At 41.3% G+C, this 24,392-nt stretch overlaps 1 protein-coding gene across 1 annotated transcript in view; it reads left to right on the plus strand.

The window, feature by feature from the left end:
- The window catches only part of LOC128657070 (gastrula zinc finger protein XlCGF26.1-like), a 243,877-nt gene that overhangs the window by 99,686 nt on the left and 119,799 nt on the right, over positions 1 to 24,392 (plus strand). The window contains exon 8 of the mRNA XM_053711299.1: positions 7,209 to 7,313. Coding sequence (XP_053567274.1) covers positions 7,209 to 7,313 — 105 coding nt within the window. The remainder of the gene's footprint in view (positions 1 to 7,208; positions 7,314 to 24,392) is intronic.

Genomic DNA, 24,392 nt, shown 5'->3' on the forward strand with positions numbered 1-24,392 from the left:
TACTAAAAAATACCCAAAAAGGTGCTAAATCTAAGTACAGTACACCAGTACTAGAATCAGTTCCTAGTGGAGGTAATCTGATTAATAATCCAGATAACATTGAGAGAACTGAAATGAATCAGGTTTTTTGCATCACCCAGCCCAAACAAGACGGGGGGGGGGGGCGAGATACCACAGGTTCAACAAGAGGGAGGTACCCTCGCAGGATACAACAGAGACGAACACATTACCAGGAGTAGTTGTTACAACTAGTTCTCCAAGTATCAATGTTATTAATCTATCAGATTATTCACTGAATGATGTGGAATTAAAGCTGTTAAGATTAGGTTTGGGCTTTGTCCCCACCAGCTCATTTAATCTATTTGACACATTATTGGATGTGAATAAGCTGATTAGAAAACTAACTTTAAAAAAGCATTTCTCTATGAATAAATATATTTCCAATGAATCCCAGCCACATGAGAGCATGGTTGTTCAGCCTAGCTCTATAATTGGTAGGGATCAAAGTGATTCAGATTTTCAGCACTTATGTGACTTGAATACATTGGAAACTCTAGCAGAAGAAAGTGTTGAAGATAGGTCTGTCCCTAGTCATTACCCTATTTCCATTCCAACTTTAGATATTGATTCTGATCCTCTCATATGCCCTAATTCCCTTTCCAACTCTTTCTCTAATTTTATGCCTAATTGTGAAACACGACACTGCACTCCTAAATTTAAGAAAAAGTCCACCTTTTACCCGATACAGAGCAGAGGGAATATAATAGAAAAGTTCCAGAATAGGGTGGAACAAGATCTGACGAAGTTATATTACACACAGACTAACACCAAATATAACTTAACATATAATGAAAAAGAAGTACTAAAAAAATTGGCACAGAACAAAGATTTGGTGATACGTGCCGCAGATAAAGGAGGCACAGTAGTGGTTCAGAATAGGGATGATTTTGTTAAAGAAGCACTAAGACAACTGAATAACCCATTAAATTATAGGACACTAACTAACGATCCTACTAAAATCTTTAATAAAAAGCTGAGGGATTTAGTTGATGATGGTGTTGAAATGGGCTTCATTGACTCAGACACAAGTGCGTACTTACTGGTTACCAATCCAAAAATACCTACATTTAATCACCTGCCAAAAGTACATAAGAGTACAGAGAATGTGGTAGGAAGACCTATAGTAAGTGGAATAGGGTCATTTTCAGAACATCTGTCAGAATGGCTAGATAATATTCTACAACCAATGGTTTTAGATCTTTGGAGCCATGTAAAAGATACAAAACATATATTACAGATAATTTCAGATATAGAGTGGGATGACAAGTTCACTTGGCTTACAGTGGACGTCCAATCACTCTATTCCTCAATACCACATGAGTGTGGATTACAAGCAATAGCCTTTTTTATGAGAAAGTATTATGGTAACAACTCAGACTACTGTGAATTTGTTGTAAGGGTCACAGATTTCCTTTTGAAACACAACTATTTCTCTTTTGAGGGGGTTTTCTATCTTCAAGTATGCGGCACCGCCATGGGGGCAAAGTTTGCGCCCTCATATGCCAACCTATTTTTGGGTTGGTGGGAGCGGTGCAGCATATTTGGAGATGGAAACCCTTACAGGGAGAATATAGTGATATACAAACGCTTCATAGATGACCTGCTTTTCATTTGGCAAGGAGACCAAGAAAAAATGAAAATGTTTGTAGAAGGCTTGAACATAAATAATGTAGGTCTAAGATTTACTTCAGAACATGACTGTAAACAGATTAACTATCTGGATGTTACACTCAGTGGAACAAAAGGGAAACTTGTTAAATCAACAGTATATAGAAAGCCCATAGCTGGCAACACTTTGCTACATGCATCAAGTTGTCATCCAGTAAGCACGTTCAGAGGGATAGCAAAAGGACAGTATACACGACTCAAACGGAATTGTTCTGATGATAACAGTTACCTTGAACAATCCACTCTATTAACAGAGAGGTTAAAACAGAGAGGGTATCAGAGAAATCTCATAGAATCAGCGAAAAAATCTGTAATAAAATTGAACAGAAATGATTTATTAGAAAAAGAGAGAAGGGGTAAAGAAATGAAAGCCCAATCTAACGACTTATTGTTTGTAACAACATACAGTAGTCAATACTCTAAAATTTGCAACATAATAAGGAAACATCTCCCTCTTTTAAGAGCGGATGATGGCTTAGCAGATATCAATATTAAAGATTGCAGGTTTGCATACAAAAGAAATATGAGCATAGGAAATATGGTTGCACCAACGAAACTACCCAGTAAGAAATTGACACAGGACTCATCCTGGTTGACATCTAGAGGCATGTACAGATGCCACTATACTAATTGTGTGGCCTGTGCAAAAGTAGACACAGGGGTAAGCTTCATCTCCACACACACAGGACAAGAGTATCAGAAATATATGTGTATGAACTGCAGGTCCACGTTTATTATTTACCTTATAACCTGTAGAGATTGTCAAAAACAGTATGTAGGGCTCACAATTAGAGAGGTTAGAACAAGGATAAGGGAACATCTCTCTTCAATAAAAACTGGGTTAGCTAGTACACCATTAGTACAACATTTTGTTACAGTTCACAATCAGGATACCAGTAGTTTCACATGGACCGCCATAGAAAGAATCCCTCCACAAAAGAATGGTGGGGATAGAGAAACAATTCTAGGTAGACAGGAAGTATTTTGGATTTTTAAGTTAAAAACCAGGGTGCCAAATGGTTTCAACTCAGATTATGACCTCATGAACTTTTGGCAATGATAGATTAGGTATGTATGTAAGGCTTTCTTTAAATAGAAATAGATACATTACCAACAACAATGTCTAACAAAATAATTCTTCTTTATACACTTAGGATAACATTGAAAAGTTTTTACAAAGAATTATTATAGATTGGGAAAATTATGTGTACTTATAGGGTTCTGTTTTAAAAATTGAAATTTATACAGAAATTTACCTTATGCAATTTTTGAATAGCAGGGAAATATTTCTTAACAGAAGCAACTTAAACTAGGTAAACCGCTAAGTATATGTCTAATAAAATTAGACTAAAACTTAAACCAAAAGAATTTTTCTGACATTAGACATTAGATAGGAGAAACAAGTAGATATAGTACATCTGAAGTGATTAGAAATAGAATAAGTTGTTTACTAAATATATTACTATTGTTGCTAAAGTCCCAAAAAATAGGTATACAACTCTGCACTCCTAAATTGTTTAAAAGACAGGGGAAATAAAGGGTTAAAATACCTGCAATGTGGAAAAACCAACAGGTGTTATATAATTGATAATTAGGTTGCAACCTATTGGATTAGTCTGTTGCTTTTAAAAGTGTCAGTTTTAGCATACTGGACAGCAGCTTATGAGGACGGCTTTCTAAGCCGAAACATGTAAGGCTGTTGTCATCAGACAGTCCTATGTCATTTATCTGTTTGTGCCCATCTTGTAACAAGATTTTAAAGACACTAAGGTGTTACAAATAAAATTGGAATTTTTAACTCTACATAGTGCCGGTGCTCCTATTTTCCACTTTGAACTACTATTGTAATTTTTATAAGCTATCTTTTTTGTCTTTACAGCATGTGCTACTTCTTTGGAAAACCAAATTGGTTTCCGCTTTCTTATACTTTTACAGACATGTCTAATACAGTGTGCGGTTGCATCTAAAATGGCACCTTTCACAAATTCCCACTGTTCTTGAACCCCTGTAATAAGAGTTTTCCCCTTTTAAATAGTTTTTTAGGTATTCTCCCATTAATGAAAAATCTGCCGTCCTAAAGTCTAAAACTTTTGTTTTAGTCTGGGTGGACAGTTCCTGCACATGAATACTAAACCAAACAGATTGATGATCACTGGATCCTAAGTTCTCACCTACAGACACATCTGAAACTGTATCACCGTTTGTAAGTATTAGATCTAATATAGCTTCCTTACGAGTTGGTTCCTTGACTAATTGCTCAAGTGATTCCCCTAGCAGAGATTCAAGAATATACTTGCTTCTAGCCCATCTAGCAGAAGGAATCTTACAGTCTATATCTGGCAAATTAAAGTACCCCAGTACTATAACCTTACCCTTCATGGTCATTTTTTCTAATAACAGATTGTCCAGTTTTTCACCCTGCAATGGAGGCCTATATACAACCCCTATTCTAAAAACATTTTTATCCCCAATTTCCAAAGTCACCCAAATACTTCCCACCTCATCATTTGTTCCTACAATTTCAGTAACCTTTATATTTTCATTTACATACAAAGCAACTCCTCCACCTTTCTTTCCTACTCTGTTCTTTTTAAATAACCTGTATCCAGGTATGACTATGTCCCAGTCATGCAAATCATTGTACCATGTTTCTGTTATAGCTACTAAATCCAAGTTGTCCCTAGTCATTATTGAAATGAGTTTAGGTAATTTATTTCCTAAGCTGCGAGCATTTGTGCTCATGGCACGAAGAATTTTTCTACTAGAATTTCTAGAATTGTTACTTGGACTAACAGTTTTGGCATGCTGTGGGGGGCAGGTGGATATATTAATGCTACCCCCCTTTATTAGTTTAAATGATTTCCTCTCCCAGATACTCTGTTCCTTTAGCATCCAAATGCAAGCCATCTCTCCTAAATAACCTAGTATCTTTCCAAACAGAGCTATAATGGCCAATAAAACCAAATCCTCGTTCCCTGCACCACTTATCTAACCAAGAATTAAATGTTGTTATCCGCTCCATCTTTCCTGCTTCCTGGCCATACACAGGTAAAATAGCAGAAAATGATAGAGTTGATGCCACAGTCTCTAAATGATTACCTAGGTCACAAAACTCTTTCTGAACAGCAGCAACATGATTACTAGCCAGATCATTTGTTCCTAAATGAACAATCACATCTAACTCACTTCCCTTTCCTGCTGCCTTAACAATTCTCAAAATACGATTCTTATCCCTGTGAGCAGTAGCTCCTGGAAGACATCTAACCTCCCTTTCTTCTCCTTTACTTTCACCTAAATACACATTCCTCAAAACAGAGTCACCCACTAACAGTCTTTTTCTCAAAAACATATCTGCAGTTCTTTCCTGTGTTATGTTACCTGGAGAGTCAGGTACCAATAGATTTAAATTACCTGTTATAGCTTCAGAGGGCTCAGAAACAGCAATCTCCTCATAGGAGTTTTGCAATGGCAGAGGTTGTGGGCAATGCTTCTGGTCTACTGTTCTAATTCTTCCAGAGCCTACAGTGATCCATCTGTCTCTCCTTGCTGATCTCTGGGGTAGAGGGGCTTCTTTCTGAGGCAGCTTTGTAGAGGTAACAGGTATGTTACTTACCTTAGCTTGAAGTTTAGCTATTTCCTCCCTTAAGAGGGAAAACTGCTTACAAACAGGACAGCCCCTAAATCTCCAAAAAGTAGCACGATTAAAAAGTGCAAAACACCCATTGCACTGTATCTGAGACATTTTAAACTATGCAACACTTTAACAATAAGAAAAATATAAGTATTATTTACTACTGAATAACCCTGAATAACTCCTGAAATAACTCAAATATCCTTATTTATTTGATCCTTTTTTAGCTTGATCCCTTTGCTAAGAAGCAGAGCTGTGTATCATGTTTCTGGTGACAAGCAGGCTGTGAGAATCTCTGTTTTGTAGCAAGTACCTTAGCCATCATATGCTCACTACCTAGTCTTGTGTATCATGTTTCTGGTGTCAAGCAGACTGTGAGAATTTGTTTTGTAGCAAGTACCTTAGCCATCATATGCTCACTACCTAGTCTTGTGTATCATGTTTCTGGTGACAAGCAGGCTGTGAGAATCTCTGTTTTGTAGCAAGTACCTTAGCCATCATATGCTCACTACCTAGTCTTGTGTATCATGTTTCTGGTGTCAAGCAGGCTGTGAGAATCTCTGTTTTGTAGCAAGTACCTTAGCCATCATATGCTCACTACCTAGTCTTGTGTATCATGTTTCTGCTGTCAAGCAGGCGGTGAGATCTGTTTTGTAGCAAGTACCTTAGCCATCATATGCTCACTACCTAGTCTTGTGTATCATGTTTCTGGTGTCAAGCAGACTGTGAGAATCTGTTTTGTAGCAAGTACCTTAGCCATCATATGCTCACTACCTAGTCTTGTGTATCAGGTTTCTGCTGTCAAGCAGGCTGGGATAATCTCTGTTTTGTAGCAAGTACCTTAGCCATCATATGCTCACTACCTAGTCTTGTGTATCAGGTTTCTGCTGTCAAGCAGGCTGTGAGAATCTCTGTTTTGTAGCAAGTACTTTAGCCATCATATGCTCACTACCTAGTCTTGTGTATCATGTTTCTGTTGTCAAGCAGGCTGTGAGAATTTGTTTTGTAGCAAGTACCTTAGCCATCATATGCTCACTACCTAGTCTTGTGTATCATGTTTCTGGTGTCAAGCAGGCTGTGAGAATTTGTTTTGTAGCAAGTACCTTAGCCATCATATGCTCACTACCTAGTCTTGAGTATCAGGTTTCTGGTGTCAAGCAGGCTGTGAGAATTTTAGCTGTAGTGATTTCTCTCCCAGTCTAGCAGTTTTATTACACAGCCTGTCCCAGTCTCATCAATTCTATAGAGAGGTTTTGTGCAGTTAACATTCTAATGTTTACTATGCATAGGAATTTTTCAAGGTTGTAAAGGTGATTTATGTTCACTGTTACACAGCAGGCTTTGCAGGATATACAATGCAGCCACCGTTTTTCAGAAGGTTTGACAGCAGTACATCCTTTCCCCTGCTATTGCCCCCCCCTTCTCCGAGCATTGCATATTGATAAATATAATGTGCACACAGGTCATAAGGGACAGCTCATCGGATGCACATTTTCAACACTGCTCCAAACTTTGATTAACAAAAACTTGTTACAATAGCTCTGACATAAGAGGGAATAACAAGCTTGAGGGGGGCGCATGCGCTAAAGGGAGTAATAACAGATTAGCTGCATGTCCAGAAAATATTCCAAGGGGCTTAGGCAATGTACTTTGTAAACAGACATTAAAAAAAATGTATAAATACAGACGATTCACACAGAATGTTCAGCACTACCGTACTTAACTTCCTGCTATTATGTTTAAAAATGTATTACTTTTTATGTGAACTGTCCCTTTAAGTTAACTGTAGGAGTTTGATGTTATTTTTGAAATTTCAGTGATTTATTTATTTATTCTTTATTTCCCCCAGGTGAAAACGATGCTAAGATTTCATGTAACATGGAACAAACAGAAGATCAGTGGCTAAGAAATGTCGAACCATCAGAGCAAGAAATTTGTGCCAATATAAGTACAGGTGAGTGTATGTGTGTGAGATGTCTGAGGGACGCTGGGTGCAAGTGAGTATACGTGTGTGACATGTCTGAGGGAAGTAGGGCACGCTTGAGTGTATGTGTGTGACATGTCTGAGGGAAGTAGGGCACGTGTGAGTGTATGTGTGTGACATGTCTGAGGGAAGTAGGGCACATGTGAGTGTATGTGTGTGACATGTCTGAGGGGAGCAGGGTGCAGTGTGAGTGTATGTGTGTGACATGTCTGAGGGAAGTAGGGCACATGTGAGTGTATGTGTGTGAGGTGTCTGAGGGAAGTAGGGCATATGTGAGTGTATGTGTGTGAGGTGTCTGAGGGACGCAGGGTGCAAGTGAGTGTACGTGTGTGACATGTCTGAGGGGCGCAGGGTGCAAGTGAGTGTATGTGTGTCATATGTCTGTGGGAAGTCGGGCACATGTGAGTGTATGTGTGTGAGATGTCTGAGGGACGCAGGGTGCAAGTGAGTGTATGTGTGTGAGGTGTCTGAGGGACGCAGGGTGCAAGTGAGTGTACGTGTGTAGATGTCTGAGGGACGCAGGGTGCAAGTGAGTGTATGTGTTTGACATGTCTGAGGGAAGTAGGGCACGTGTGAGTGTATGTGTGTCATATGTCTGAGGGAAGTAGGGCACATGTGAATGAATGTGTGTCATATGTCTGAGGGAAGTAGGGCATGCATGAGTGTATGTGTGTGACATGTCTGTTAAGTAGGGCACGTGAGTGTGTGTGTGTGACATGTATGTGGGAAGTAGTGCACGTGTGAGTGAATGTGTGTCATATGTCTGAGGGAAGTAGGGCATGCATGAGTGTATGTGTGTGACATGTCTGTTAAGTAAAGCACGTGAGTGTGTGTGACATGTCTGAGGGAAGCAGGGCACGCATGAGTATATGTGTGTGAAATGCCTGTTAAGTAGGGCACGTGAGTGTTTGTGACATATGTATGTGGGAAGTAGGGCACATGTGATTGTACGTGTGTGATATGTCTAAGGGATGCAGTGCATAGGTGAGTGTATGTGGGTGACACGTGAGAGGGATGCAGGGCACAGGTGAGTGTACATGTGTGATGTGCATGTTCACTAATAAAGTTTATTTTACATATTATATATTACCTTTTATATAAAATGATAATCTGGTCTTCATTACAGGTAAAGAATATATGGCATAAATGCAACATTTAAAAAAAAACTAAAACTAAATGTTTTGTGCTCATAAGCAATAATTATTTAAAGTGACACTCAAAGTTTTATGATTCAGAAAGAGCATTCAGTTTTATGATACTTTCAAATTTACTTTTATTATCAAATTTTGCAGTCTTTTTATATGCACACTTTCTGGGGAACAAGTTCCTACTGAGCATGTGAACAAGCTCACAGGGTATATGTATACTAGTCTGTGATTGGCTGATGTCTGTCACATGATAAAGGGGGAGAAAAAATAAATTTGACAGATTTTTTTTTACTGCTTATTTGAAATTCAGAGTAGGTATTATTGCCTTGTCTTTTTATTATGCATTTGTTAATTATGCAATTATATTTAATGGTCCTTTATGTTGCATATTAACCCTCTTTCCTGTGATGTAAATGCTCTTAGCCTTTTTCTTTTTTATGACACAATGAGTCCACGGATCATCTTAATTACTAATGGGATATTCACCTCCTGGTCAGCAGGAGGAGGCAAAGAGCACCACAGCAGAGCTGTTAAATAGCTCCTCCCTTCCCTCCCACTCCAGTTATTCTCTTTGCCTACGTTAGTGATAGGAAGAGGTAAAGTGAGGTGTTAGAATAGATTCTTCAATCAAGAGTTTATTATTTTTAAAGTAGTTCAAGATTGTGCTGCTTTGTCCTAGGGTGTAGCTGTAGTCCATATCAGTCTCTTCAGTAGAGCAGTGCTGGCTTTAGAGCAATGGGAACTTGTGGGACATAATTTTTACTACACACCCCTGTTAAAATGTCAGGTTTATGTGATGTAAAAAAATGAGACAAAGATAAATCATTTCAGAACTTTTTCCACCTTTAATGTGACCTATAAACTGTACAACGTGATTGAAAAACAAACTGAAACTTCTAGGTGGAGGGAAGTAAAAATAAAAAACTAAATTAATATGATTGCATAAGTGTGCACACCCACTTATAAATGGGGATGTAGCTGTGTTTTAGAATTGAGCAATCACATTCAAAATCATGTTAAATAGGAGTCAGTACACACCTGCCATCATTTAAAATGCCTCTGATTAACCCCAAATAAAGTTCAGCTGTTCTAGTAGGTCTTTCCTGACATTTTGTTAGTTGCATCCTACAGCAAAAGCCATGGTCCGCAGAGAGCTTCCAAAGCATCAGAGGGATCTCATTGTTAAAAGGTATCAGTCAGGAGAAGGGTACAAAAGAATTCCCAAGGCATTAGATATACCATGGAACTCAGTGAAGACAGTCATCATTAAGTGGAGAAAATATGGCGCAACAGTGACATTGCCAGGACCTGGACGTCCCTCCAAAATTGATGAAAAGACAAGAAGAAAACTGGTCTGGGAGGCTGCCAAGAGGCCTACAACACCATTAAAGGAGCTGCAGGAATATCTGGCAAGTACTGGCTGTGTGGTGCATGTGACAACAATCGTCCTTATGCTTCATATGTCTGGGCTATGGGGTAGAGTGGCAAGATGGAAGCCTTTGCTTATGAAAAAAAAACATCCAAGCCCAGCTAAATTTAGCAAAAACATATCTGAAGTCTCCCAAAAGCATGTCGCAAAAGGTGTTCTGGTTTGATGAAACCAAGAATAAACTTTTTGGCCATAATTCCAAAAGATATGTTCAGCGCAAAAACAACACTGCATATAACCAAAAGAACACCATACCCACAGTGAAGCATTTTGGTGGCAGCATCATGCTTTGGGTCTGTTTTTCTTCAGCTGGAACTGGGGCCTTAGTCAAGGTAGAGGGAATTATGAACAGTTCCAAATACCAGACAATATTGGCACAAAACCTTCAGGCTTCTGCTAGAAAGCTGAACATGAAGAGGAACTTCTTCTTTCAGCATGACAACGCCCCAAAGAATACATCTAAATCAACAAAGGAATGGCTTCACCAGAAGAAGATTAAAGTTTTGGAATGGCCCAGTCAGAGCTCAGACCTGAATCCAATCGAAAATCTGTGGGGTGATCTTAAGTGGACTGTGCACAAGAGATGCCCTCACAATCTGACAGATTTGGAGTGTTTTTGCAAAGAAGAGTGGGCAAATCTTACCAAGTCAAGATGTGCCATGCTGAAAAACTCATACCCAAAAATACTGAGTGCTGTAATAAAATCAAAGGGTGCTTCAACAAAGTATTAGTTTGCATTAGTTTACACTTATGCAACCATATTATTTTAGTTTTTTATTTCTACTTCCCTCCACCTAAAAGATTTTAGTTTGTTTTGCATTTGAGATCTACAGTTTATAGGTCACATTAAAGGTGGAAAAAGTTCTGTAATGTTTTATCTTTGTCTCATTTTTTTTACATCACAGAAACATGACATTTTAACAGGGGTGTGTAGACTTTTTATATCCACTGTATAAAGGGAGGGGATCCTGTGACAGCATGTTATTAGCAGGCACTGGGGCTGAGGAGATTAGAAGGTGGCTTCTCTGGGGGCTTATATAGACAATGTGTTTAATCACTTGGACAGAGCTGGATATAAAAGGGCTCAGGAGGGGTGATTGTTTGGTGTACTACCTAACATACGGTATTACAATTTGCCCCCAGGTTTAAAATGAAGGGTTCAGTTATCTCCCGGTGTACTATCTCTAAAGATAATAATGGCGACAGGGAGATCGTGTGTTGTAACGCCCACGACGGGCGAGGTTATGTTTGGCTCCGTTTATGAGTGGCGCAATTTTCAATCTCTAGGCACTTCTATAATGGGAATGAGAGGTTGACTGTTATCACGCCCACGAGGGGCAGAGCTATGTTGAGGCCGACTTAGGCTGCACTCGCTTCGTTTCTTCCCTTCAACGGAAGGTAGAGCTGTTATTCTTTTCTAGCACAGTACTTAGTGCGTTCATTTAGGTGGGTCCGGATAGCGCTACGACTGCATCTGTTTAGGAACTAAGTTATGTTTTTAGGAATATGAAGTTCTAAGTGTTGAATGAGTTTTATTGCATTTAAGTATTAGGTACTGATGGATAGATGGGCACCTCAGCAAGATTTAACTGAGGTGTAAGTAGGTGCTACAATATTTGCGTGCTAATCTAACTCATTTCTGCACTCAAAAATAAAAAGTTACAGTTTAAAATTTTAAAGAGACAGTAGCGTTTTTTTTATCTGTTAATTTTATTAAAAAAATTTCAGCTGTTTATTTGTTTAATTCATCCTTTGTGACTTAGGATGGAACAAGAGCACACAAAAATAAAGAGTTACTTTTAAACTTTAAAGAGACAGTAACGTTTTTTATGTGTCAATTTGTATTAAAACATTTCTCTCTTTTCTGAACCTACTCCTTCTAAGGCGATTGCTGTTTAGGAGTCTGTTGACAATGGTCAATCTATGCCACAAATTTCTCCTATAGTGTCCCACAAAATTTTATGGCCCACAATGCAGTGCCCTGCGCTTCCTTTCACACTCCACCCGGAGTTACTCTGCATTTCATGCATTGTTTTTCCCATGAGGTAGAAAACATTACTAGAGGAATTATTTTCAATCATTTAGGACAAAGAAAATCGATTGATTCAGTAGTTGTTCTTCCCTGTTACCTGAGAGAGGAAGATACTTCGGGATTATCTGAGAGAGAATTCTCAGACTCAGATGGAATAATATCTTTATTTAATCCTGAGGTTGTTTTTCTTTCAGTTTTTTGGCTTGAACACCTCCATTTGTTACTTTAGGAGGTTTTAGCTCCCCTGGGCGACCCCAACATTACCGATGTAATCTACCAGTGCGTCCAGTAAATTATAAGGAATGGAAGAGACTGCATTCCCTATATTTAAAAAGATGTTTCCCATAGCCGACTCAGCTAAGGAGGCTAGGCAAACATTCCCTAGGGTGGAAGGAGTAGTTTCCAGCTTAGCTAAGAGAACTACTATACCCTTAGAGGATAGTTGGGTTTTTCAAAGGTCCTATTGGCAAAAATTAGAAAGGGGATGTACACTAGGGCTTACAATGGCAACCAACTGTGTACTTTGCTACCGTCACTAGTGCGACGGAATATTGGTTTGATCTGTTGTCTGATGATACGAAGTCAGAAACTCCCCTGGATAAAATCCAGGATAGGATAAAAGCTTTCAAATTGGCCAATTCCTTTATTTCAAATTTTTCCCTTCAAGTTATCAAACTGGGAGCATTGGTTTCAGGTTTCTCTGTTCCAGCTCACAGAGCCTTATGGTTAGAGCCTTGTTCTACGGATATACGCTCTAAGTCTAAGCTTTTAGCGATCCCTTACAAGGGGAAGACCTTGTTGGGACCTGGATTGATGGAAATAATCTCTTTTGAAATTTAAAGAATTTCAACAACAACAAAAAACAAAAAAATAAAAAAAATACAATGTCCAAGCAGGCTACTTTTGAATCATCCAGATCTTGTAGGGGGCAGACTTTCCGTCTTTGCTCAGGTTTGGGCTCAAGATGTTTAGGATCCCTGGGCAATAGAAAATAGGTCCCAGGGATACAACTTAGAGTTCAAAGATTTTCCTCCCAGAGGCAGGTTTCTGCTTTCAAAATTATCTGCAGATCAGACAAAGGAGAGGCGTTCTTACTCTGCCTAGGACACCTTTCAGACCTGGGAGTGACTTGTTCCAGTTCCTATACAGGTACAGGGTCAGGGTTTTTTATACCAATCGGTTTGTGGTTCCCAAAAAAGAGGGAACCTTCGGACCACTTTTTAGATCTCAAGAGTCTAAACAACTTTCTTAGTGTACCGTCCTTCAAGATAGAAACTATCGTTCCATTCTTCCCTTGATCCAAGAGGGTCAATTTATGACAACAGTGGATTAATGACGCATACTTTCATGTGCTATTCACAAGAATCGTCTAAAGTTCTTTGGTTTGCCTTTCTGGACAAACGCTTCCAGTTCGTGGCTATGCCTTTCGGTCGTCACAACTCTCAGAGTTTTCACAAGGGCTCTGGGATTGCTGTTGGCGGTGCTTTGGTTATGCTTTGGTTATGGGACATTGCAGTGGCGCCCTATCTGGATGACATCCTAGTCCAGGTGCCATCCTTACAGCAACCAAGATTTCTCATGGACATGGTGTTATCCTTACCGCAATCTCACGGGTGGAAGATAAATTTGGAATAGAGTTCCTTAGTCCTAAACACAAGGGTAACTTTCTTGGGAACCATAATAGATTCCATATCAATGAAGAGTTTTCTGACAGAATGTCAGGAAATCAGAGATATCGATACTTGTCTAGTCATTCAGTTGTCTCCAGCCTTCAGTGGCTTAGTGCATGGAGGTAATCGGGCTGATGGTGGCGGCAATGGACATCATCCCGTTTGCTCGGCTCCATCTCAGACAATGGATCAGAGATTATACAGATTTGTCTCCTCGAATGTTACTGGAACAGGAGACAAGGGATTCTCTTCAATGGTGGTTGTCTCTGGATCATCTCTTTTGCAGACCACCTTGGGTGATTGTGACAACAGACGCCAGCCTCCTAGGGTGGGGAGCAGTCTGGGGCTTCCTAGGGACTCAGGGGGTTTGGACTCAGCCAGAGTCTGTTCTTCCTATAAACCTTCTGGAGCTGAGAGTGATCTACAATGTTCGCCTGGCCTCAGTTAGCCTCGGTCTAGTTTATCAGGTTCCAGACAGACAAGATAATGATCAATCATCAGGGAGGAACAAGGCGTTCCTTAGCGATGACAGAGGTATCCAAAAGAATTCAGTGGGCGGAGGTCCATTCTTGCTGCCTGTCGGCAATCCACATCCCAGGGGTGGACAACTGGGAGGTGGATTTCCTGAGCAGGCAGACCTTTCATCCGGGAGAGTGGGAACTCCATTCGGAAGTGTTCTCCAGCTTTTTCCCCCGTTTGCTTTTCTTCCTCGGGTCATTGCTCGAATCAAGCAGGAGAGGGCATCAGTAATCCTCATAGCACCAGCTTAGCCTCGCAGGGTTTGGTATGCATATCTGGTGGACATGTCATCTCGGCCACCTTGGAGATTTCCTTGAGGAAGGGCCTTCTAATTCAAGGACCCTCCTTCACCCAAATCTGGTTTCTCTGAAACTGACTGCTTGGAGATTGAACGCTTAATATTATCCAAGCTGGGTTTTTCTGACTCGATCATTGAGACCATGATTCAGGCTCGTAAGTCTGTCACTAGAAAAATTTATCATAATATATGGTGTAAATATCTATTGGTATGAATCCATGGGCTACTCATGGAGTAGAGTTAGGATTCCTAGAATTTTGTCTTTTCTCCAAGAGGGTTTGGAGAATGGTTCATCGTCAAGTTCCCTAAAGGGTCAAATCTATGCCTTTATCTATTTTGTTACACAAGCATCTGGCAGATGTCCCAGATGTACAATCATTTTGTCAGGCCTTGGTCAGGATCAGGCCTGTGTTCAAACCAGTTACTCCTCTATGGAGTCTGAATTTAGTTCTCAGAGTTCTTCAAGGGGCTCCGTTTGAGCCTATGCATTCCTTAGATATTGAGTTGTTATCTTGGAAAGTTTTATTTCCTGTTGCTATTTCTTCTGCTTGGAGAGTGTCCGAACTCTCTGCATTCCAGTATGAATCTTATCTTATTTTCCATTTAGATAAGATAGTCTTTACGTACTGAATTTGGATTTCTTCCTAAGGTTGTTTCTGATCGGAACATTAATCAGGAGATTGTTGTTCCTTCCTTGTGTCCTAATCCTTCTTCTCAGAAAGAACGAATGGGACAGAAAATTTAGACGTGGTTCATGCTTTAAAGCTTTACTTACAGGCGACTAAGGACTTTCGTCAGTCATCTTCTTCTTTGTTTGTGATTCTCTCAGGAAACCATAGGGGACAGAAAGCCATGGCTACTTCTCTTTCTTTTTGGCTGAAGAGCATCATACGTTTTGTATATGAGACTGCTGGACAGCAGCCTCTCAAGAGGGTTACAGCTCATCCCACAAGGGCTGTTGCTTTCTCATGGGCATACAAAAATGTGGCTTCTGTGGAACAGATTTGCAAAGCTGCAACTTGGTCCTCTCTTCACACTTTTTCAAAGTTTTATAAATTTGGCACTTTTGCCTCGGCTGAGGCCGCTTTTGGGAGAAAGGTTCTTCAAGCAGTGGTGCCTTCCTTTTAGGTTCCCTGTCTTGTCCCTCCCGTATCATCTGTGTACTCTAGCTTGGGTATTGAATCCCATTAGTAATTAAGATGATCCGTGGACTCATCGTGTAATAAAAAAGAAAAGAAAATGTATCCTTGCCTGATAAATGTATTTCTTTTTTGACACAAGTCCACGGTCCGCCCTGTTTTTTGTAAGACAGGTTGTTGGTTATTATAAACTTCAGACACCTCTGCACCTTGGTTTTTCCTTTCTTTCCTTAACTTCGGTCGAATGACTGGAGTGGGAGGGAAGGGAGGAGCTATTTAACAGCTCTGCTGTGGTGCTCTTTGCCTCCTCCTGCTGATCAGGAGGTGAATATCCCATTAGTAATTAAGATGATCCATGGACTCATCGTGTCAAAAAAGAAATAAATTTATCAGGTAAGCATACATTTTCTTTTTAAGTTAACTCAATTACTGTGGTGGTTTGATGTTATTTTGGAAATTTTCACAAGTTTATATCCTTTTGATTTAGCTGTATTGGGGGTTTTAAGCTTTTTCAGCTAAATACTCCTCATCATCTATATGATATAACAGAATTGGCTACCTTACTTCCTTTCCTCAGATGCTCCTGCCCTCATTCTCGGTGACTTCAACCTTCGTGTTGATAATCCCACTGCCTCCTATGCAAAGCAACTTCTGCAACTCACTTCCTCTTTTGGCCTATCACAATAGACTGACTCTCTCACTCACAAAGATGGTCACTCCCTTGATCTGTTTTTCAGCTATTGATGCACTATCTCAAACTTCACACACTCACCTTTTCCTCTTTCTGACCACCACCTCCTCACTTGTAACATCACCTCCCTCCCTATAACTCTCCCTCCTTCTACCCCTCACAATAAACTTCACAGCAGTATCAAGTCATTAGATCAGCAACAGCTTGCTAGCTCTCTCAAACCTCTTCTCTTTTCCATCCGCTCCTTTTTTTGTCCTGAATCTGCCACTACAACTCCACCCTTACATTGGTCCTTGATAATCTGGCCCCACCTACCATAGCTCGGAAAACATACACTCATCCTCAGCCCTGGCATACTCCTCTGACACGGTACCTACGCAGATGTTCCCGTACTGCTGAGCGACACTGGAGGAAATCTCAGAGTTCTGCTGACTTTCTTCACTATAAGTTCATCTTGAACTCTTACTATTCTGCCCTTAATCTATTTAAGCAACATTACTTCTCTACTCTTATCTCTACTCTTTCTTAAAACCCAAAACGTCTGTTCTCCACATTCAATACTCTTCTCCACCCACCTCCCACCACAACTTTTTTCTCAGCTCAAGATTTTGCCAGTTACTTCAACAGCAAAATAGACTCCATCAGAAATAAAATCAGCTCTCAACATACTACCGGTCCCCCACCCCCTCAAAAGCTCACAATCATCCAAAACCCACATAGCCATAAATTTACCTCTTTTGCCCCTGTTACAGAGAGAAGTCTTTGCCCTTATACTATCCTCTCACCTCACTACCTGTCCCCTCGACCCCATCCCCTCACAACTACTCCCCTCCCTCTCTTCTACCCTTCACCCCCATACTCACACACATCTTCAACCTCTCCCTCAGCACTGGTATAGTTCCCACATCTCTTAAACATGCATTAGTCACACCTATCCTCAAAAAACCTCTCGATCCAACCTCCCCATCCAACTACCGCCCTATTTCCCTATTCCTTCTTGCCTCAAAGCTTCTTGAAAAGCTAGTATATGCCTATCCCATTTCCTTACATTAAACTCCCTCCTTGACCCACTGCAATCTTTATTTTGCCCCCTTTACTCAACAGAGACAGCAATTGTTAAGGTTACCAACGACCTACTTGCAGCAAAATCCAAAGGCCACATCTCTCTACTTATCCTCCTTGATCTGTCTGCAGCCATTGATACTGTCAACTACCCTCTTTTGCTCCATACCCTCCGATCCTTCGGCATCTGCGACACAGCTCTCTCTTGGTTCTCTTCCTATCTGTCTAACCGTACCTTTAGTGTAGCCTTCTCTGGGGCATCCTCTGCCCCATTACCTCTTTCTGTTGGGGTACTGCAAGGCTCTGTCTTTGGTCCCATTCTCTTATCAATCTACACATCCTCATTAGGTTACTTAATAAAGTCTCACGAGTTTCATTATCATTTATATGGCGACCATACCCAAATCTACCTTTCTGCACCAGAACTATCTCCTTCCTTGCTAACGCGTGTCACTAACTGTCTCTTTCATATCTCATCTTTGATGTCCTCTCACTACCTAGAGCTAAATTTCTCCAAAACTGAGTTCCTTATCTTCTACCCTTCTTCCAAAATCTCCACCCCCCATGTCTCTATAACTGTTTATAACTCCATCATTACCCTAACCTCACATGCCCGATGTCTTGGGGTCACACTTGACTCAGATCTTTCTTTCACTCCTCACATTTAGTCCTTGGCTAAAGCCTGCCGCTTCCACCTTAAAAACATCACTTAAATTAGACATTTCCATCTAAAGGGCAGGAGAGTCCACGGCTTCATTCATTACTTGTGGGAATTAAGAACCTGGCCACCAGGAGGAGGCAAAGACACCCTAGCCAAAGGCTTAAATACCTCCCCCACTCCCCTCATCCCCCAGTCATTCTTTGCCTTTCGTCACAGGAGGATGGCAGAGAAGTGTCAGAAGATTTGGAGTAGTCTCTTATGGAGGGTAGTACTCTTCGGAATGGGACTGGAGTTTTACGTAGTCCTGTGAGCCTCTCAGTGAGAGCCTGTGTGAAAGTCCGGAGATACAGGGAGAGTCTTTCTGCGACACCATCCCAGCTCCATAAGCAATCAGCGTTGACGAATTTCTCTGCCTGCTTCTACACTCAAGTCCATGTCAGGAGCGAAGATACTACCCTGTCACACTTGAAGGGCCGTGTTCTTGTTCCACGGCGCAGATTCTGGTAAGAGCATTACATTTCTCCAACATAGGTGTGTCCGGTCCACGGCGTCATCCTTACTTGTGGGATATTCTCTTCCCCAACAGGAAATGGCAAAGAGCCCAGCAAAGCTGGTCACATGATCCCCCCTAGGCTCCGCCTTCCCCAGTCATTCTCTTTGCCGTTGCACAGGCAACATCTCCACGGAGATGGTTAAGAGTTTTTTGGTGTTTAAATGTAGTTTTATTCTTCAATCAAGAGTTTGCTATTTTAAAATAGTGCTGGTATGTACTATTTACTCTGAAACAGAAAATAGATGAAGATTTCTGTTTGTAAGAGGAAGATGATTTTAGCAACCGTTACTAAAATCGATGGCTGTTTCCACACAGGACTGTTGAGATGAAGTAACTTCAGTTGGGGGGAACAGTGTGCAGACTTTTGCTGCTTGAAGTATGACACATTTCTAACAAGACTTGGTAATGCTGGAAGCTGTCATTTTCCCTATGGGATCCGGTAAGCCATTTTATTAACAAGATATAAAGGGCTTCACAAGGGCTTTAAAGACTGGTAGACATTTTTCTGGGCTAAAACGATTATTTTATAAGCATGTTTAATGGTTTATAGCTTTGAGGAGTTATTTTAATCTTGGGAATTTTGTTAAAAAAACGGCAGGCACTGTATTGGACACCTTTTTCACTGGGGGCCTTCTCTAATCATAGGCAGAGCCTCATTTTCGCGCCACTAATGCGCAGTTGTTTTTGGGAAGCAAGGCATGCAGATGCATGTGTGAGGAGCTCAGATACACAGAAAAAGCTTGCTGAAGGCGTCATTTGGTATCGTATTCCCCTCTGGGCTTGGTTGGGTCTCAGCAAAGCAGATACCAGGGACTGTATAGGGGTTAAATATAAAAACGGCTCCGGTTCCGTTATTTTAAGAGTTAAAGCTTTCAAATTTGGTGTGCAATACTTTTAAGGCTTTAAGACACTGTGGTGAAATTTTGGTGAATTTTGAACAATTCCTTCATACTTTTTCGCATATTCAGTAATAAAGTGTGTTCAGTTTAAAATTTAAAGTGACAGTAACGGTTTTATTTTAAAACGTTTTTTGTACTTTGTTATCAAGTTTATGCCTGTTTAACATGTCTGAACTATCAGATAGACTATGTTCTGTATGTGAGGAAGCCAAGGTTCCTTCTCATTTAAATAGATGTGATGCATGTGACAAACAATTTAGAGAAAATGATGCCCAAGATGATTCCTCAAGTGAGGGGAGTAAGCATGGTACTGCATCATCCCCTTCTGTGTCTACACCAGTCTTGCCCACACAAGAGGCCCCTAGTACATCTAGTGCGCCAATTCTTCTTACTATGCAACAATTAACGGCTGTAATGGATAATTCTATTAAAAACATTTTAGCCAAAATGCCCACTTATCAGCGAAAGCGCGACTGCTCTGTTTTAGATACTGAAGAGCATGAGGGCGCTGATGATAATGGTTCTGACATGCCCTTATACCAGTCTGAAGGGGCCAGGGAGGTTTTGTCTGAGGGAGAAATTTCAGATTCAGGAAAAATTTCTCAACAAGCTGAACCTGATGTTATTACATTCAAATTTAAATTGGAACATCTCCGCGCTCTGCTTAAGGAGGTGTTATCTACTCTGGATGATTGTGACAATTTGGTCATCCCAGAGAAATTATGTAAGATGGACAAGTTCCTAGAGGTCCCGGTGCCCCCCGAAGCTTTTCCTATACCCAAGCGGGTGGCGGATATTGTAAACAAAGAATGGGAAAGGCCCGGCATACCTTTTGTCCCTCCCCCTATATTTAAGAAATTGTTTCCTATAGTCGACCCCAGAAAGGACTTATGGCAGACAGTCCCTAAGGTCGAGGGGGCGGTCTCTACTCTAAACAAACGCACTACTATCCCTATAGAAGATGGTTGTGCTTTCAAAGATCCTATGGATAAAAAGTTAGAAGGTTTGCTTATAAAGATGTTTGTTCAGCAAGGTTACCTTCTACAGCCAATTTCATGCATTGTTCCTGTCACTACAGCAGCGTGTTTCTGGTTCGATGAACTAGAAAAGTCGCTAGATAAAGATTCTTCTTATGAGGAGATTATGGACAGAATTCACGCTCTTAAATTGGCTAACTCTTTTACTCTAGACGCTACCTTGCAATTAGCTAGATTAGCGGCGAAAAATTCAGGGTTTGCTATTGTGGCGCGCAGAGCGCTTTGGCTAAAGTCTTGGTCAGCGGATGCGTCTTCCAAGAACAAATTGCTTAACATACCTTTCAAGGGGAAAACGCTGTTTGGCCCTGACTTGAAAGAGATTATTTCAGATATCACTGGGGGAAAGGGCCACGCCCTTCCTCAGGATAGGTCTTTCAAGGCCAAAAATAAACCTAATTTTTCGCAGAAACGGACCAGCCTCAAGTTCTACATCCTCTAAGCAAGAGGGTAATACTTCTCAAACCAAGCCAGCCTGGAGGCCAATGCAAGGCTGGAACAAAGGTAAGCAGGCCAAGAAACCTGCCGCTGCTACCAAGACAGCATGAGATGTTGGCCCCCGATCCGGGACCGGATCTGGTGGGGGGCAGACTTTCTCTCTTCGCTCAGGCTTGGGCAAGAGATGTTCTGGATCCTTGGGCCCTAGAAATAGTCTCCCAAGGTTATCTTCTGGAATTCAAGGAGCTACCCCCAAGGGGAAGGTTCCACAGGTCTCAATTGTCTTCAGACCACATAAAAAGACAGGCATTCTTACATTGTGTAGAAGACCTGTTAAAAATGGGAGTGATTCATCCTGTTCCATTAAGAGAACAAGGGATGGGATTCTACTCCAATCTGTTCATAGTTCCCAAAAAAGAGGGAACATTCAGACCAATCTTAGATCTCAAGATCCTAAACAAATTTCTCAGGGTTCCATCGTTCAAAATGGAAACCATTCGAACAATTCTTCCTACCATCCAGGAAGGTCAATTCATGACCACGGTGGATTTAAAGGATGCGTATCTACATATTCCTATCCACAAGGAACATCATCAGTTCCTAAGGTTCGCCTTTCTGGACAGACATTACCAGTTCGTGGCACTTCCATTCGGATTAGCCACTGCCCCAAGAATTTTCACAAAGGTACTAGGGTCCCTTCTAGCGGTGCTAAGACCAAGGGGCATTGCAGTAGTACCTTACTTGGACGACATACTGATTCAAGCGTCGTCTCTGCCACAAGCAAAGGCTCATACGGACATTGTCCTAGCCTTTCTCAGATCTCACGGGTGGAAAGTGAACGTAGAAAAAAGTTCTCTTTCTCCGTCAACAAGAGTTCCCTTCTTGGGAACAATAATAGACTCCTTAGAAATGAAGATTTTTCTGACAGAGGCCAGAAAATCAAAACTTCTAAGCTCTTGTCAAGTACTTCATTCTGTTCTTCTTCCTTCCATAGCGCAGTGCATGGAAGTAATAGGTTTGATGGTTGCGGCAATGGACATAGTTCCTTTTGCGCGAATTCATCTAAGACCATTACAACTGTGCATGCTCAGACAGTGGAATGGGGATTATACAGACTTGTCTCCGACGATACAAGTAGATCAGAGGACCAGAGATTCACTCCGTTGGTGGCTGACCCTGGACAACCTGTCACAAGGGATGAGCTTCCGCAGACCAGAGTGGGTCATTGTCACGACCGACGCCAGTCTGGTGGGCTGGGGCGCGGTCTGGGAACCCCTGAAAGCTCAGGGTCTTTGGTCTCGGGAAGAATCTCTTCTACCGATAAACATTCTGGAACTGAGAGCGATATTCAATGCTCTCAAGGCTTGGCCTCAGCTTGCAAAGGCCAAATTCATAAGGTTTCAATCAGACAACATGACGACTGTTGCGTATATCAACCATCAGGGGGGAACAAGGAGTTCCCTGGCGATGGAAGAAGTGACCAAAATAATTCAATGGGCGGAGAATCACTCCTGCCACTTGTCTGCAATCCACATCCCAGGAGTGGAAAATTGGGAAGCGGATTTTCTGAGTCGTCAGACATTTCATCCGGGGGAGTGGGAACTCCATCCGGAAATTTTTGCCCAAATAATTCAATTGTGGGGCATTCCAGACATGGATCTGATGGCGTCTCGTCAGAACTTCAAGGTTCCTTGCTACGGGTCCAGATCCAGGGATCCCAAGGCGACTCTAGTGGACGCACTAGTAGCACCTTGGACCTTCAACCTAGCTTATGTGTTCCCACCGTTTCCTCTCATTCCCAGGCTGGTAGCCAGGATCAAACAAGAGAGGGTATCGGTGATCTTGATAGCTCCTGCGTGGCCACGCAGGACTTGGTATGCAGACCTGGTGAATATGTCATCGGCTCCACCATGGAAGCTACCTTTGAGACAGGACCTTCTTGTTCAAGGTCCGTTCGAACATCCGAATCTGGCCTCACTCCAACTGACTGCTTGGAGATTGAACGCTTGATTTTATCAAAGCGAGGGTTCTCAGATTCTGTCATTGATACTCTTGTTCAGGCTAGAAAGCCTGTAACTAGAAAAATCTACCATAAAATATGGAAAAAATATATCTGTTGGTGTGAATCTAAAGGATTCCCATGGAACAAGATAAAAATTCCTAAGATTCTATCCTTTCTTCAAGAGGGTTTGGAGAAAGGATTATCTGCAAGTTCTTTGAAGGGACAGATTTCTGCTTTATCTGTTTTACTTCACAAAAAGCTGGCGGCTGTGCCAGATGTTCAAGCTTTTGTTCAGGCTCTGGTTAGAATCAAGCCTGTTTACAAACCTTTGACTCCTCCCTGGAGTCTCAATTTAGTTCTTTCAGTTCTTCAGGGGGTTCCGTTTGAACCCCTACATTCCGTTGATATAAAGTTATTATCTTGGAAAGTTTTGTTTTTGGTTGCAATTTCTTCTGCAAGAAGAGTTTCAGAGTTATCTGCTCTGCAGTGTTCTCCTCCATATCTGGTGTTCCATGCAGATAAGGTGGTTTTGCGTACTAAACCTGGTTTTCTTCCGAAAGTTGTTTCTAACAAAAATATTAACCAGGAGATAGTCGTGCCTTCTTTGTGTCCAAATCCAGTTTCAAAGAAGGAACGTTTATTGCACAATTTGGATGTAGTTCGTGCTCTAAAATTCTACTTAGAAGCTACAAAGGATTTCAGACAAACATCTTCTTTGTTTGTTGTTTATTCTGGTAAAAGGAGAGGTCAAAAAGCAACTTCTACCTCTCTCTCTTTTTGGCTTAAAAGCATCATCCGATTGGCTTATGAGACTGCCGGACGGCAGCCTCCTGAAAGAATCACAGCTCACTCCACTAGGGCCGTGGCTTCCACATGGGCCTTCAAGAACGAGGCTTCTGTTGATCAGATATGTAAGGCAGCGACTTGGTCTTCACTGCACACTTTTACCAAATTCTACAAATTTGATACTTTTGCTTCTTCTGAGGCTATTTTTGGGAGAAAGGTTTTGCAAGCCGTGGTGCCTTCCATCTAGGCGACCTGATTTGCTCCCTCCCATCATCCGTGTCCTAAAGCTTTGGTATTGGTTCCCACAAGTAAGGATGACGCCGTGGACCGGACACACCTATGTTGGAGAAAACAGAATTTATGCTTACCTGATAAATTACTTTCTCCAACGGTGTGTCCGGTCCACGGCCCGCCCTGGTTTTTTTAATCAGGTCTGATGAATTATTTTCTCTAACTACAGTCACCACGGTATCATATGATTTCTCCTATGCATATTCCTCCTTTACGTCGGTCGAATGACTGGGGAAGGCGGAGCCTAGGGGGGATCATGTGACCAGCTTTGCTGGGCTCTTTGCCATTTCCTGTTGGGGAAGAGAATATCCCACAAGTAAGGATGACGCCGTGGACCGGACACACCGTTGGAGAAAGTAATTTATCAGGTAAGCATAAATTCTGTTTTTATTATACT

Source organism: Bombina bombina, chromosome 4 (genome assembly GCF_027579735.1).
Source record: "Bombina bombina isolate aBomBom1 chromosome 4, aBomBom1.pri, whole genome shotgun sequence".
NCBI lineage: Eukaryota > Metazoa > Chordata > Amphibia > Anura > Bombinatoridae > Bombina > Bombina bombina.